Source organism: Schistosoma mansoni, chromosome 2 (assembly GCF_000237925.1).
Source record: "Schistosoma mansoni strain Puerto Rico chromosome 2, complete genome".
Lineage (NCBI taxonomy): Eukaryota > Metazoa > Platyhelminthes > Trematoda > Strigeidida > Schistosomatidae > Schistosoma > Schistosoma mansoni.
The window spans coordinates 31,745,249-31,763,719 of NC_031496.1; the positions used below are offsets into that span (position 1 = coordinate 31,745,249).

The window sequence follows — 18,471 nt, forward strand, 5'->3', positions numbered from 1 at the left end:
CACGCAACTATTTTCATCAAATCATTTGAAAGCTATAACTGTCAGATTTGTGCAAACTTCGTAGTACTGCAAATTTATGATCTACTTTAGTATTGGATCTATTACAATAATAGAACTTATCACGAAATTGTAGATTTGTCATGATATGACTACCTAATCTATAAGATCTTATGTGAAATTCACATCACTGTCTACACTGTCTCGTTCTGTAGTGACAATCAGCATTTTGGCGTCTATCATTTCTGAAAAATATACTTGGGTTGGGAAGAAAGTAATATATTTGATACAAAAAGCGAGGTTATAATGACCACGCATGCATGACTAAATCTTGCCATTTCGATTAATTCTTCCCGAATTCTGCATTGTTGACCTACTATTAGTGTTACATGTTGAATGCAAATCGCTTTAGTAATTATACACTCATCTTCAATGATCGTGTGGTTAGGATTCAATACCACCACACTAATTTCCCGCTAGAATCAACGTGACGCCGATTTGATGCCAAATCCAGTGGGTTATTCGCTCGCTTGAATTTATCTAAAGAATAGTAAGAATCCTCCAGGTAATTATAAACTGAAAAATAAATGAAGAAATGTGGTAGCAAATGATTGAGAAATATATGTAGTAATTTCAAAATTTTTAGTTTAATTCTCAACACATTCAAAATGAAACTCTATGTACATATTATTTAAGCCTTAAACCATGTGGTATTATCCTACTGAAGAATTATTTAGTATAGAGATATTTTAACAAGTCACATTAAAATGCATAGCAACGACCATCGGATGATAGCTTACCGTATGGGTATTACAATGATTTGGTGTTCATAAATAGAAAATCAATAAATATTGTAGAAATGTTGATATTCATTTTATCTTTGGTTTAGGTTGAAAAGTCAGTTAGTGTCGGTATGTTATACGTTTGAGTTGGTTTCCTATTTCATCTACAATAGTGGGCTAACGGAAGAAACAAAAGTATAAAGAAGAGTAGGCTTAATTCCAACTAGTGTCTCAGTTATTTTGTTAAGTTTACGGTTCATGTAGCTGCCAGAAGATTTTCTCGACCTCCATATTGCTCAGCCGTGATAGGATTTAATACTACTACTAATAAATATAAACCGTCATCCAAAATTCATTTCATATGTTATACACTGTCCAATCAACAATCATAGGTTTCCAGAAAGAAAATAGACACAAACAATACCCAGAGACAAAAGAAACTGGTGAGCAGAAAAAGTGAAAAACTGAATTGTTGGAACCGAAAGGAAAAATGTTTCTGTCCTTTTTAGATAGGGAGTAGCTCGCAGTACATAATCCTCAAAAATTCTGCACAAAAACAAATTGATAATGTTTTCAGACCTGCCTAAGACAACTGCAAAAATGAATCAATTGCAGTTAGCCGTCAATTTCACGCTAAATTTGCTTCAAAATAACGAATCGTGAGGAGGATGGTTTTAACTTTAAGCGTTTACATTTTGTTTGTTTTTCGATTTCAAGATTGTCTTTAACGACGTTATACTTGCTTCAATTCAGTCAAACATATGAAAGCAGATATTTAAGCCATTGTAAGCACAACATCTTCTATATATATTGGCCTCTCTAAGAAAATGATCCTAGAGAAATGAACTGTAGGGATTTCTAGGTGTTTTGCAGGAAAATAACTTAAACTTTTATGGCATAGCTAATACTGTTTAAGCTACGGGGGTGTCGAATATTCTTTCAAAAAAGGGATACGAAAATAAAAAGTTAGAAAGGATTGTGAACAATGAGATTCCTGAGACTACACAATGTGGGTTTTTTCTTAAGTTGATTCCAGTGCGTCACTGAGATGGTAAAACATTATTATATATCATTATACTTTGGGTGAATAGTGAGAGACACTACTGAGCCCATTTTGATTACTATTGGTTGAACAATTACTGACGACAAAAAATGATCTGGTTATGCCTCTCTTTCTACGCAATTGTCTTTTTGCCATTACCAGTTAAAACAATAAAACAACAAAACATTTCCGAGAAACAGCTACTAAATATCTGAGAACTAGTTGGGCACTGCATAGAGCACTCATTCATGCGGATACCAAGAAAATAATGACCGTATTCAGAAGCTGTACAAAGATACTAGATTCGCCCTAAAAAACGCCGAGTTTTCAGAAGACATTCGAGGAACTGTGCGTTAAATAGAACTTATGTTGAATTGATCAATATATCGAGACAGATTAATAACGACATTTCTCTCTACATGCTGTTATTTTTTATTTATTTGAAGATCAATCAACTATCGTAAATGCACAACAATGTTCATAAACCTAGAACTAACTAGTTGTCAACTGGCCACCGATTTTCATATTGAGTCATCAACGTATAGAACTATTTTCCTCAACAATTAGTAACAGCTTATGCTTTTTTAAAATTGTGCGCGGAATAAAATAAGCTCTTAAATCCTTTTCACTAAAAGGTGCACACGCTTTCAAGCCTTCCATTGTACTAAAGCTGGCGATATTGAATGCCAAATTTGTAATTGCGGGTATTACAATTTCAAGGTAAGGAGTTGTGGATGTAGGTCGTTGTGGGAGCATGGTATAAAAAACTGTTAATATTGGAAAATAAAAGCACTTTACGATTTATTATTACTATGACATGATGTATCCTGTCTCTTGATTTATTCTGAATGGACGATGATATCCTTTCTTGTTGAGACACTTCGCAAACTAATAATTTTAAAAATCATCGTTAACGTCTCTGAAAAGTCCGTGCGAAAATAAATTTCCAGATAAAACAATCTCTAGGACCATGCATTTAACTATTGGATCGGATTTATTCCGCCGGCGTTGGGTGGATTTAACTGAAGTAGCCTATTTGTATTCCAGAACTATATTTCTTCGCGATTGTATAGCCAGTACCTAAACTCACAAAATCTGTATTTCAGCTGAAAAGTAGGGTTTTCTTATTGTCAGTGTATATATTATCTTGCTGTGCACATCAACATATTACATAGCGTTTACGTGTGGTTGTTTCGGAATCATTTATATTTAGCTTCTTTACTTCGCACGATTTTTTTTGACTGGAATCAGTCGTACTTTATAAGGGATTTTTGTAGGAATACAAGAATATAGTAAAGCTTCAGTTTGTTACACTGGTCGCAAAACCAAATGTTTGCTTCATGTGTATTTCAAGTAATGATCATTTCATATATGGAATAGATGAAAATCTCACGTTCACTCCAAGTGGGCTCTAATAATGTCCATAAAAGTAGTGAAGTCCTTGCAACTAGAATGTTTAGCTCAAATAATACTCAGGGGAAACTAGTTTCGATAGTTCTGTAATCATTTTTCTCTGAATGCCAGTTATTAACTCAATATCCTCTACTTGTAATTTTGTAACGTTTTTCTATTTTATATCGACATCTCCAAGGATTTCTCACTTCTCATAAGTGCACCTTTTATTATCATACTTATATGTATCAAGCAGGGAGCTTTTTAATGAATATCGAATTTTTCATTCTTTTAGATTATATGTCATAAAATGTCCCTAATACATCAAAAGTTAGCTGAGCGTTTGTTTATTTTAAATGATCGACAGCTTGGTGTGCTGACTCGTATCCACCATATGAAGCAAATGCTCACCATACCTGAATACCGCCCAACTGTACTTCCTGGTGGTGACAAAGCATTCGATGGGGCTTGGAAAGTTTTGTTAAAAAAGTTCCCTTCAGTTGATGTCAGGTCAAACCCATCCAGTATGCAGCCATTTTTTAATCACCAAAAGGAGTTGTTCGCAATGTTATCTACTTACTACTTTAACTTTGTCGACGTTCTTGATGTAAGAGATCATTTCATTGATCTCATAGGATGTTTGGCATCTTCAAAGATAACCCCTGACATTACTGTTAACTTTGACGTTACACGGATTTACTTGGAACTCGTTAGCAATTATTTCGCAATGATGTTTCTCATAACACGTATTTCAGACACTAAGGCTATTTTGATTCTTTTCAATTTTCTGTACGACCAACTACATGGAAAACAAGAACCTAATTATCCGCGTATGGCAGAAATATTTACCGAAACCTCTGAAGGCATGCTTAATCGTTTACACAAAGAGATAAATCCCTATTCTCGTACATTATCAAGAGCTCTTCGTTCTTTAAATGATTTCTACAATCGACGAACAGTTAGAGCTCAAAATTGGAGTGATGGACATTTTTTAGATATTTTACACGAGCCAAGCAAAGTAACACACACTGTCCTTGGAGAACAATTAGGTTGTGAATTAATACCTTATGAGGTGATGGAAAGATGGGTAGTTTTTGGTTACTTATTGATATACCCTGAATTGACTGATGAAGACTCGTTCAATCGACTGAAAGTAGCCCTACGTCATTCGTATGTTGTTGTGCTCTTCAGAGAAGAAGTAATTTATATTCATTCTCTTTTACAATCATTTCTCGAGTCTTCATGGGTTAATAAGGTAGGTGCTAAACGTATAAATGAAATCAAAGAGACATTTTCAATTGCATGTTCACAAACTCCCAAAATGCATGCTGACAGGCGGGCTTATTTACGCCTATCTTTGCGTCAACTTCATCTTATTTTGTCTGATGAACCTGGATTGTTGGGTCCCAAGGCCTTTTTGGTGTTCTGGGGCCTATCATATGCCTCAGATGAAGTTCACTGGCTTTTAAGACATTCTGCCAACCCAATAGTAAAGAAAAGTTCCACTGTAGCTTCACGTACAGGACCATTTTCAAGTGATGAACTTAATGATCCATTCTTACCGGAATTGCTTTTTAGAATGGATGAGCTCCGTTCCCTAGTTATGCGTTACAGTCCTGTTATTCAACGTTTTTATCTCCAGTTATTGGGTTGTTACGATGGACCTGGATTAAATGAATATGTGCAAGATATTTTGCCACATGTGAATAATGAAGAGTCTGTTATCTTCAACTCTATCGCAAAACAATTATGTGAACTTGCTGATAATCCTGTTGTGCGTGAAACAAATTTGAGTCCTATTCAATCAACATTATTCGACTTTTCTGGGATTCGACTAGATTGGTTGCGTTTACAAGCTTGTTTGTCATGTGAAGCTTCTGCTGCTAGTTTGGGTGATTACCGGCGACTTGTTGAGCATATAAATTCTACAATACTGCATACTAAGCTGGTTGATTATTTGGATGAACTGCTTCGATTAGTTTCGGACATGTCGATTTTTATATTTTATCCTTCTAAATTCACTGAACTATTTTCCAACTGTCGTATATGTCCTGCACAGTTAAGATTTACGATTGTATTCCCAAGCATTTGTTCTCAGGCTATACAAGCATGTCATGATCTATGCCCAGAAGAACGTTCACATATTGGTCGTAACGCAGCTAATTTATGTCGTCACTTTTGTCAAGAAATCGCGGATAATATATGTCTTTATTTATTTAATCGTATTGATGAATTTGGAAATATGGCTGATCAATTAGCACCACAAAATTCCGTACCATGGCTTACGGATGAGAAACCTGCAAAAAAAAGCAAAAAACCAATTATTAATACTCGACAGAATGTAAATGGAATTATAAACTCAGGCGGAATAGATTCAAGAAAAGGCAAACGGTTGAATGGGCCTATTAACATGATTACTAATAACAAATTTACTTCATCAAACAATATGTCTTTTGATTCACGTTTTGTTCCGGGTATGGAAAGCTTTAGAACTAATCGAGAAGAACAAACTATAAATGATAAAACATTATTTGGATTAAGTCAACTATGTTATTCTGTTAACCATCATCGGGAGTTATTGGTTTTTGATCAAGTTATCAATCCACGTGAAATACTTCAAAATGAAATACAATTCAGAATTATTGATTTGCTTGCTAGTTATTCGAATTTCGCGTAAGTTTTCTTTGTTACGTTGATCCTTTTTTACTTCAGCAATCCATATTTTCTTCCCGAAATGTATCCTTAATACTTACTACCGTTAATACTGTTACTACCATTACTACTTGGGGATTTCCCTTCACAATTTTGTCTTGGTTTGTTAATGGTCATGACAACTTTTAAAGATATACACATCTACCAGGCTCTACGTTGTATTTGACTGAGCAATGGGGTTTGGTAACGTTGACAATCTTACCATTACTCTTCAACTTCGCCTTCATTGACATTTTGAGAACAGCTCTGACGAGAGGTAGTTACTGCATAGACTTGTCATCCGAAAAGACCTTTTGATCTTGAGTAAGCAGATATTGTCTTACTGTATGATGACACTCAAGTTATGCAAATCGTATGTAATGGGTTGACAATCAATGTCGGTAGGCATTGCATGTACTTCGCATATTCCAGATGCAAAGTGCTTTGATGAGACTGGCAGGAGCCTACGTCCATACCCACTCTTGAGGGTGAGCCGTCAGAAGTAGTCTAAAAGTTCGGGTATTTTGGTAGTTTGTGTGAGTGGTGGTAGTCGTAGTGTAACAGACGAGACCAATCTACATACAATGAAAACCAAAGTAGTTCACGTCAATCTGAGCCATCGTGACGTGATGTCAGTCTGGGTGTAAAAGGTCTAGGTTACGGTGTGTCGGTGAGAGCAGTTTTGTCCTACGCTCATGAAGCCTGATTTCTCCATGCTGAATATTTTTGGGCACTTTCTGTGTTTAGTTATCGTTGTCTCCGGAGGATTGTTAATATTCAGTGGCAACACCATGTTATTGATGCTGTAGTCTGACTATATGTCTAGGCACAGTAACCATAACTGAATTTGTATGGCCATCTTGTAACATGAACTCCGGTGGCTTGGACATGTGTTGCGGATGTTGTCCTGGCGGCGTTCACATCATTCATTGTTTGACGACGCTCGGATAGGGCAGAAAAAGCTGATAGGTAGTCAATTAGTGATAGCAACGGGGTATGGAAACTATGTGACTGACATCTGTCATGCTATCATGACTCCCTGGTCGGTGTCCAAGATAGTGCAACCCAACAACTTGGGAAGTTGTCAGACATGACTCACAATAAAAGCTAGTGGCAATGCTGAAGTGACTTTTTTTCACATTCTTCGCAAAAGTGTGAGGAATTCTTTTGACTGAAAAGGACCCTTATTGTTGTTGTTTTTTAAAAAATCCCACTGTCTCTACCATTGTATACTATTGTCATTCACTCATTTTATTCATTTATCTGTTTTCGTGATATCCTCTCTGTCTCCCTATTAACCCATATTCTCATTTTATCTCTATTGACCTTATTTATTTTAGTTCCTAAATGTACTACTCGTCATGAGTTTTAAGTAAACTAATATCATTTGTTACGTAAAGAATTTGAATATCATGTACACTTACCACATGGTTAGGACTTCCCTGGTAGATGCGCTAAACATATATCCCTTACTTACACCTGTTACTCCCAATGGAGCATAGGCCGCCGACCAGCATTCTCCAACCCACTCTGTCCTGGGTCTAAAACATATATCCCTATAAAGTCATTTAAAGGGATAAAGTGAACTCATCTTACTTCCAGGTTTATCACGGTTTTTTCCGGGGTGTAGGCTATTGTTCAATACACTTCTCTTTTAATAATTAGGCAAATATTTTCACTACATTACAAATACGTCAAGTTAACAAACGCATATTTCAAGTCATCGAGAAATGAAGACAATCCTTGAAAAGTCAAACCACCATAGAGTTACTCCTAAAAACATATATATTTTTTTATTTAGACACATAAATATTGGTACAAGGAAGCACCATATACATATGCGCCACACAAATCTTATTCGATTTGTGTGAGAGCTGTGATACTGCTCAGGTGCCCAAACTGAAGCAAGTGGTTTTCTTAGGGGGCCACACCCCGAGCCTTTGAACGAAAGGTCTGATCCACAAGGCAGTGGAGCATCGTGAGGAGATGCAGTCCCATGGTAGCCGGTGACCAACGATTGATTCATACACCATTTGTTCCCTCAGGATACTGGATTCCATGTACACCATTGGTTTGGAATCAGGGTTTTCCAACTCCCCAAGGTGGACTTTCCGTTTCCACCAACCAGGTTAAAGCACTGGACATTCACTTTTCGTCCTCTCAATTTCGTAAACAACACCCCCTCTACGTATATATTTGTGTACATTTCTTCCGTTCAATGAATGCGTGCTCTCGGTGTTTTTCATACACATCAATCTAATTAGAAATACACTATAATAATTAATCGCTAATCAATGTTTATAAATGCCAGTCACGTAACAACTGCAAGTTATAAATTTATACGCAAAAAAAACATTAACTGTGTTTAGATGGTAAGTATTGATTATGAGATCGTAGATAGAACTTTTTCGTCAATCATAAACCTACTTTATCCGTTATTCAATGTCGTTTCAATTAGGAATAGATTGAAAATCTAATTATTATTATTCTTAAAAAAATTTTCATCATAGCTCTCATGACAATACAACTGAATCACTTGCTTCTAAACCATCCGAATTACTTCGACGTGTACGAGCTTTAATGAATGCTCTTATAGATTTGGAAAATCATGTTTGTATTGATGTGATCGGATTATTTTCTACTGTATTCACTCAACATACTCAACCGGTAGATGCATTCCGTGTAAGTATCCACTTATCACTGTTCAAACATACTAATGATATGTGTATAATATTCAAAAAGGATATTATTATTTGTTATGTTCATCGTTATATTTCTCATTTATTTTCTTTAATTGCATGGATAATTATTAGATGTCATTTTTATATTTTATCTGTTACACAATAAGTGGACGATATAGTAGGACACTAGAGGAAATATCGTACACAAAATATGTCACTTCATATCACACAGATAATTTAATATTAGTAGTGGTAAGGGTCTATGTTTCCCCGTTGTTGCTACTCTGAACTGTTGGCTTATTTTCACCTTAACTAGATGTTTCGGTTTCTTTAGAAGTTACGAATTCCACTGGTAGTAACAATCCAGAAATACTGAATAGCTCTTCCCTCTTGTTGTGTGACTCCTCAACAGTGAGCATCCACGTCCCCACCATCGGAGACCGAACCTAAGAACTTCAGTTTCAAATTCTAATGCTTAACTTCTAAACCACTGAGTCGCCATTCAAAATTCGGCACTCACGCGCGTGGCCGAAGGTCCTAGGCTCAGTCCTGAGTGGGTTCATGAGTACTCACTTTTCTGGATTCTCATACTAGGACAAAACAGCTTTCCAACGACTCCTGGTTTTTAATGGTCGTTTAACTAATGTCAGTACGTGACTTCAGCTGTAAATTCCACTACCTTCATAACCCCCCCCCAACATATTAATAAAAAATATATTAAATAAGAAGTATTAAAGTATACAGTTTAATAAAAACAAAATCCAAACCCACTTGTGCAGCTTGCTGTTTATGAAAAATGAAATATGTAACTACGACAGGACTCTGTTATGAATTGTTTTTTGAATACATCTCTAGCTACTTGTTTGTATGATGTTTAAGATTTAGTCCAGTATATCATAATGAACTACCTAGTGTTAATACGATAACTCTTTATAAAATAACTGGTCTGACCTCTATTCTAGTAAATCCTATTCCCCACAAATTGTCATTAGTATAAAAGCTTCTAAAACAGAATGTGTAAAACGTTTCCGCTCTCAAAGGCGGACCTCTATACTTTACCGGACTTCAACATTACAATGTTGTTGCTAAATACACATTTCTGAGAGTACGTACAGAAAATAATGTTTACTAGTCTTATATAAATGCTTTAAAATTCGATAATTCAAGGTTCATACTATACTTGTAGATATTGATTTCTGACTGCTAAAGGGTAATTTAAATGCCTAACTCAGCACTTATTAAGATAATATCGTTCTCATATTTAAGATTATGAAGTATTTCTTCAGAGTTATTCCCAAAATATTGATGATGAATTTGAAATGGGAGTAAAACTGTAAGGTGGTGGTTAGAGGTAGTCGGCGGGAATCCCTGGACGTAGGTTCTGTGCTCTTCGGCACTTGTCAGCAAGGTGTACCTGTAATCTTAATAGGGGATTTAATCCCGTGTCACCCAGTTTCACAATCACAAGCGTTACCATTGATGATTTCGTGCCAACTATCACCTTATATCTTAACCTAGTATGCGCGATGCTGAGTCATACTCAATCATTGTTCATGGTTATGTATCCCGACATTCGCTAAGGTAAACATTTAAACAGTTATTTTGGGGATTTTGAAAAAAGATGACTCTAATCGTTTGATTTTAGTGGTCATTTGAATAAGAGTATGATTCGTCAATAGATATATGTGTCTGATATATATATATATATATATATATATATATATATATATATATATATATATATATATACTTCTCTCTTTTTTTGTTTTACTTTAGGGACAATTAACAATGACAGCGCATTATGCTGAATGGTATTTAGAAAATGTTATTAAACATGCTTATCTAGATCATTTTGTTTATTCACCTTTATTGAAAAGTTTTGTTACTTTAGTTTCACCAGATATTGTAAAATTTCGAGCAGAAGATTATGCTGATTTAAATGAATTAATAGCTTTAACAGAACTTATCGGTAAGTAAGCGAGTGAGTAAGGAAATTGTATGATTTCATTCGTTTTACTGTTTTGTTTTTCAAAGAATTTACTGGGGAGAATACGAAATTCAGCGAAGTGATCACTTTCCAAGGAATTTCTCATCATAATGTACATTCGTACACCAGATAACATCGTCCGTCAAGGTGGACGGTGTTTTGTCGTACATCATACATGTTCCAACCATCTTAGTTGATGAAGATTTGCTACTTCATTGATCGTTTCTCCGTCTTCACTTACCACCTTATTCCTAACCCAGACATTGCTTACTCCATGGTCCCGAAATACATAAGCAATACTTCGTAAACACCTATGATCGAATGCTACTAATCTGAAAATACCCTCTATTCCTAATGACCATGTTTCACAACCATAAAGTAGAACAAAGTGAATTAATGTACAGTAAACTCGTTCGTTGATCCGAGTTTGAATATTTGCTCCAGAATGAGCTACGGTCTTTTATCGAGCCCCTCCAAAGATGGCTGATGACAACGTGATCTATTTGGGTACATCGTTGAGTATGTTGTGGGTGTCACCATGTCAAACGATGCTTTTCCCTATGCTCAAAGTTGGTGGTTGCCAAAAATATACAGTTATCTGAGCATATTTGCAACAGATGGTCTCCATTATCTGTTCGTTGACCTGCCACTTACTACGTCAGAGCGTTTAGCTTTTTGAAGGAGGTTAGATAACTTCCTGTAAAATTCATCTTCAACTTTACTCGATCTGAAATAAGTAGAAGAGCAGATAGAGACAAAGAAGGGGCAACAGTGTTTGTTCCTATCTTTTCGAGATTTTTCTGTCCCCTTTAGTTGAACAGCGCACAAGCAACTTTTTATTGGAATCCAGTTAAGAGAGTCTGTTTTGCCTCCTAACTTAATGGTACACCTACACCAGCTAGTCTGTGGGAAGTAGCACTGGGGTCTCCAGATACTCGAAGGGTAAATCGTATCGATTTTACAAGAAAAGGTCAGATGAATGACCGTACTTGGACCCTGCATGCGCGTTTTGGAGATGCAGCATACATCAATGGCGCGAGATTCTAGAGTCCTAGCTAAAGAAGCCCGTTTTCCTATCTGACATTGGGTTCGAACATTAAAAGCTCCAACTTGTAGTATGGAGCGTGGTTTCAGGAGACCACGAATAACATTTCGTGAACTCAAATCATTATCATTGGTGGTACGTGGTAACAAAAACTTATGAGAAGGATTGGTAGTGGGAATAGAAGAATTATTACGAGATGAGGGAGGTATTTGTTCGTCAACAAGATGATCCTGGGTGCCTATAGAGGTATGAGAGTGATTGTCACTTCCCTGTTGCCCACACTGTGAAAGGATACTTCTTCTTGAGGGACCTTAAAAAGAAGTTAAATTAGCGGTGATTTTAGCGATCTAGGAGAGTGACTGAAGAGCCCAAGGGACAGCTGCTTAAGACCGGTCACTCACTGTGTTTTTATGGAAATTCTTTGATGAGTTAGCTCAGAACTTCATAAGGCTTTACTGCTGGAAATGGAAATCCGCGAGGTAATGTCAGGTATGATATTTTAGGGTCAGCCTTTTCTTACTCCTTCCTTTCGTTGTGAGAAGGCAGCATCACTGCAAATGCTGGTTGTCTGAGAGAAACACCCCTCTGCTGTCACACCTCTCTACAGTCAACAGTACGACTTCGCCCTTGGACCTTAAGTTGCTGCTTTTAGTTTTACCGTTCTCCAATCGACCTGCCTGGCATGGTAAGACCTAAAAGGATATGTGTTCCAGCCAACATAACTCTATTGAGCCATCAGGATAGACAAGTCTGACCACCACATCAAGGTAGCAGCTACAGTCGGGTATGTATTTGTTTATCAGTGACCAATGTAAATCTCAAATACACATGTTCTCTACAATGGTCGACCAATGTTTACGGCTAATTGTTATGCGATAGGTAGAGTTAATGGTAGAAAATATTAAGTGATATTTCAAAAATCTGTCTCAGTGACACAAGCATTCACTCGTTATCTTTCTCTAGATCTTGAGTCTCAGTATCCTTTCACCCACTTCTTTTGATTCCTTCTTTTCAAACCATATTCTTGATATTACGCCTTTCTCGCCGCCGCTCTTACTACTACTGTGGTATGCACTTCTTATACTGACGGATATAAGTAATATATAGCAGCAGTCGGAAGTGGAATGTCTGCCAGCATAAGATTGAATTGAGGAAGAGAAACAGAGAGCAATTGGAATAACGGCAGAATTGGAAAAATCATCAAATATGTAAAGGATTAGTGAAGGAAGATATGCAAATAATGTGTTTAATATATGGTTTTCATGTTTTACGGAGGCACTGTGTGACTTTGCATAAAACAATAAATTGGTCTCCCTTACCAAGTCTTCGTTCACTACACTACTATTATTTTCAATTCGCTACTTAACTTCTTAATTTCATCCCATTGTCATGAATGGATAAAGTTATTTGAGCTAACTCTTATTTGTACTAGACTCTATGTTCATTATACCCGAATGAACGATATGTATCAACCTAGCTAATATCACTCTCAATATTCCTGGCATTGATAAATCAAGGTTTGTTGTTAAAGCTTTGGTGTAACTTTCTTTTCACTTATCATTATATTCTTGCATTATTACTAATACAGGACCATTAGGGATAAAGTTTATTTGCGATCGATTAATGCATTCTGTTGGTGATCGTGTTGATGAAATCAATAAACTAGTTCGTCAAAATCGTGGTACTCTTGAATGTTTACGGGAATGTATAAATGATCCAGTAAGAACTCGTCAACTTAATGGGAATTTACAAAATTGTGATCAACTTTTAATCTTGTTAAAAGAAATTGGTGTAGCACTTGCTTTTCGTAAATTATGCTTTGAAGCTGTTCATTCTGTTTTACAGGTAAGTGTATGTGGATGTTTATAAATATCATTACTAGTCTCTATTCATCAAAATATGATTTACATATTTTGTAAATTTAAGTACTACGTAATTGTTGTTCTTTGCAGCTTACGTACGTACATCAGTTCGAGTTGCCATACCGCACTAGCACAGAGATCCAGTTGTCGATTCAAATCCCATATTGGTAGAAGTAGTAAGAGTATAAGTATTAATGTGAAAGATTAGGGTTTGAAGATGTTATTGAAGGAGTATAATACGGTGAGATAAATTTGGAAAGAGAAAAAAGTTAGAGACATGAAGAATTCAGATTAGAATTTGGTAGAACACAAAGAGTGGATGCACTTTCACCGTTGTAAACGATTTTGAGCCATGTCATTCAAGGTCTCTAACCATCGATCGCTATCTTCTCGCGAATCACAACCAGGTAGTCTACACCTACCAACATGGCTCAGTCCAATTGTCAGTGACTTCATGGATTTTTTGCCACGTTTTGGTCTGGCCGCCCCTAGCTTTCTTCCAACCTACTCCTACACCATGAAACATTGCACGTCGGGGCAGTCGGTGGTTGGGCATACGTAACACGTGTCCCAGCCATCTCAACTGATAAAGTTTCACTACTTCATCAATTGATTTGCCATCCTTACCTAGTACCCGTTTCCTAACAACTGCATTACTTACCTGGTGGTCTCAGGGAAGTTTTTGTTACAAGAATTAAAGGTAATAAACGAATAAAAATGAAATAAAGTGATATCAGAAACAATAATGAATAAAATCATAAGGATATGAGACATAAGTAACAAGAGACGGGGATGTGTGAAATGTATGTGTGAAATGGAATAATAATAATAATAATAACGTTAATAAGAGTTTAAGGCCAAAGTAACGATAAAGATAAGGCGTACTTCTTTTGTGCGCATAGTTCTGGTTTCAATTCATGGATGTCTAGATTGTCAGATGATTGGTGATGTAATTGTCTCGTGAGTACTGATTTAAAAAGATTCACAACTTCATGTATTCCACTTGCCACTATGTCAAGTAACAATATCTTGCAAATAGAGAACTGTTTCGTTTTCTTAGTGATTAGTTAACTTAATTCGTTAGATATATATTATCAGTCAAAGCGTAGGATGATTGATCGGCTAGTGTCTTAAATCTACATTTCCAACTCATCACTTAACGTATAACTACTCTGTAGCGGAGGTCTAATGGTTAAAATGTTCGTAGGTTTGAATCCCGCTCCATCTGCTTCGGTTTGGACACTTGTATAGTACCACTACTCAGTGTATGTGTAACAATGTCGATTTCACAAACCTGTTCTCAGTAAATAAGTTATATCGTAAGTTGTTAATTATTTTTTATTTGGTGTGTGTGTGTGTGTTATTTTCAGAAACGTACTCCATTTCTATTGGACACTGTTCATAACCTTCGTGATTATATCATACAAAAATCAAGCAGCGATACCCAATTATTAACTGGATCATCATCTACAGAGAATAATGGAAAATATGGAATGGAACGTATTTATGCACATTTTAATGAACAATTAATATTAAATAATCTATGTGCTTCTGTTGGTATATCCTCTGATTTAGATTATAATTTATGTTCAATATTAAATAATCGACGTATAGCTACATTAGCTACTGCAAATCAAGCTGGTTTAAATTTATCTCTAAATGGTACTAATAGTAATATATCTTATCAAGAATTAGAATATCATATTGCTTGCTTATTTATTGTATTTATTGCTAATGCTTTTCCAAGATTAGCACGTCAAGACTCCAGTTTATATCGTATAGATTTAGAAGCAAATGAAAATAATTGTCATTGTATTGCATATGCAATAAATACTTTAATGGTAAGTTAGATTGATGATGTTTTGTTGTTGTTTTTTAATAGTGTTATATCTAAAGCTTTAGATTCTTACTAGCCCCCAAATGCCCTGGTATGGCCGAGAGTGGGGAGAGTCCGCTCTCCCTCTCCAAATGCTCTCACATGGCCACGCAAATATATAGCCTCTGCCAGGGAAGTCCTACTCACTACCTTCTCGTGGCATTACTGTTGTTTACGAAATTGAGAGGACGAATAGCGAATGTCAGGCGCTTTAACCGGGTTGGTGGACACGGAAAGTCCACCTAGGGGAGTTGGAAAATCCTGATTCCAAACCAATGGTGCACATGGACTCCAGTATCCTGAGGAAACAAATGGCGTACGAATCAATCGTTGGTCACCGGCTACCATGGGACTGCATCTCCTTACGATGCTCCACTGCCTTATGGACTAGACCTTTAGGTCAAAGGCTCTGGGTGTGGCCTCCTAAGAAAACCACCTGTTTCAGTTTGGGCACCTGATCAGTATCACAGCCCTCACACAAATCGAATAAGATTTGTGTGGCGCATATGTATATGGTGCTTCCTTATGCCAATATTTATGTGTTTAAATAATAATAATATTAGATTCTTACTATGCCGTGTACTACTAGACTATTTGAACGATAGAACCCGCAACGTCGCAAGAGAGAAGCCAGAAGACTGGTATGTGGGAAACGTATTCCCCAAAACAGTGTCAAAATATAGTACAGAAATCTCCTGTATTTATAGTTTTTTACTGAGAGTAAATCATCATTTCAGACAACCAATAGGCACATAGGGGGTCATTCTTATCCATCCAATGGGGAAGCTACACGTCGAGATTCTAGAATATTCCTCTAACAGTGATTGGATGGAATATCTTCGGATCTTTCTGGGTTTCTTGAGGCTTCCTAGAGTTTACCAACGAGCCATCCTTACAAATAGTACTCCAAAACTATTTAGTTGTCGTTCTCCAGAAATATTAGATATTCGGAGCTAACCAATAGGATGCTGTGAAACTAGGTTTTCTTTTAGTTGACAATTACCAGCATTGCATAGTTGCCATCTTCATGTAAATAATACTCCTCATAAGATTCGAGTCCGTATCAGCTATTGTTAAAGTCAGAGGCGTTCCCATTGAACTATTCGAGCATTAATCAAAGTTTAAGAGGACTGAGATATTTACAGTAATTGGTTACTACTCGGTGTTCTGTAGAAACATATACTTCAAATATAAGTCATGGCAAGTTGATGATCGGTCATTTCTAGTGTCAAAATTATACCACTCTGTAACACTACACACACTTGACTTGTTTCTTAACAATATCACTTTGTTCTCATCAACAATGCATAATCTTCAAGATCATGGTCTGAACTTCATTAATATGATTTGACCTAACTGTCCAGTATGTTCTGTCATTCATTCGACTTTCAACCGGTAGGTCAAAATGTGAGACTCCTTTTCATCACCTTCAAACAGTTTAGCGCAAAAACGTGTGCATAAGACTTATACTTTGTAAATAAGTTACAATGTTCTCTTCTTTCCTACGATTTACAGCTTCCTACTAGAATTAAATTATTTATTTGGGTTTTTGATAGGACTCCTCAGCAGTGCGCATCGACGATCCCGCCTCGCGAGGCGGGATGAAACGACCGTTCAGTGCTTCCAGGTTTTCCATGGTGGTCTAGCTTCAATTGACTCTTGATCTCAACTACTGAAATTAAATTTAGTACTTAATTACAATGATGTGCTAATCAGTATGAATGAATTATCTATATTAAAAAGATTGCATTTAAGTCAGCAACTTTCCTAGTTCATTTATTAAGTTTTAATGAATAAATAGACCAAACTTATGTGAAACACACAAGTATCTTAGTAAAACTATATATGTAATCAACTAGGGGTGAAGTTAAACATAGAAGTGGTCTAGTGGTTAAGCGCTCGCACGCGAGACTGATAGTTCCTGCGTTCGAATCTAGCAAGGTGAGACCATATTGTTTTCCTAATTGTTCTCTTCAAAAACACTTATTTGATACTAACTTCATTAAATGTTCTTTCGATTTATTTTTCAGGTTTCTATGTTTTCTCTACTTCGACCAGGTGATTTAGAAGCTCGTTCTAAAGAATTTCTTGCTCTTGCTTCATCAAATCTTTTAAGACTTGGTCTAGAAACTTCATCTTCACTTATTTCTTCAGAAATTTATAGTAATAACAATAATGCTCAAACATCTTCTTCTAGTCATTCTTTATCAGTTAAACATAGAGATTCAATTTATATTGTATTTGATAATCTTATTAAACAATCACCTTGTTTATCTGCTAGTTTACAAGAATCTTGTTTTCCATATTCATTAATACGTAGTGCTTATCATAGTATTGCAAAATTAACAACAACCAATAATAATGAAACTTCCGGTACTACACGTTCAAATATTATGTCATCATCATCATCGACGACAACAACAACACATGTAGATGGAAAATGTCGTGATTAGAATGAATGGTAACTCATCTCAATTCATCAATGAAAGTTTTCAATAGTATAGTAATTCTGTTGGTTGTTTATTTGTTTGTTTGGTTTCTTTTTATTATTACTAATTGACTTATTCATGATCTCTCTGCGTTTATAGTAAAGGGTAGTACAACTTGGACCAATGCATAAATGTGCCTGGTACTACGTTGTAGCTCACTGACTGACTAACTGAGTAGTACATCATATTATATATGCTTTACTTGTTTTTATTTTATTTACATTTTTGTATTTTTTTTGTTTTTGTTTTGTTTTTAATTGTTAAAATGAATCTATAATTTTTTTTGGTTTTAATTTGTTTATAGAAGATAAAATTGACAAATATGGTTATTTCAAAATGATATTTATTTAATTAATCATTATATGTAAGTATAATACTCTTATTATGGGACTCTTCAGTGGTACGTATCCACGATCCCGCCTCGCGAGATTCGAACTCAAGATCTATCAGTCTCGTGCGCGAGTGCTTAACCACTAGACCACTAAATCGGCATCCAACGGTGTTGAGCAACAGTTCACTAATTGTCTTCAGTGAGTTGATATCTCACAACAGACCTGGTTGAACTCCACTGGTTACTGCTTCTCACTAGAACCCCAGGAAATAGACTGATAGGTCCTGGGTTCGAAT

At 36.0% G+C, this 18,471-nt stretch overlaps 1 protein-coding gene across 1 annotated transcript; it reads left to right on the forward strand.

Annotated features, from left to right (window-relative positions):
* Positions 1-3,523: 3,523 nt before the first annotated feature.
* Smp_001390 (hypothetical protein) lies at positions 3,524-18,177 on the forward strand (the record flags this gene model as incomplete). Its single annotated transcript, XM_018796382.1, has 6 exons — positions 3,524-5,886; positions 8,415-8,586; positions 10,362-10,554; positions 13,206-13,462; positions 14,850-15,320; positions 17,386-18,177. The coding sequence occupies 6 exons, from the start codon at positions 3,524-3,526 to the stop codon at positions 17,806-17,808; spliced, it is 3,879 nt and encodes a 1,292-aa protein (XP_018650600.1). The 3' UTR covers positions 17,809-18,177.
* Positions 18,178-18,471: the final 294 nt, after the last annotated feature.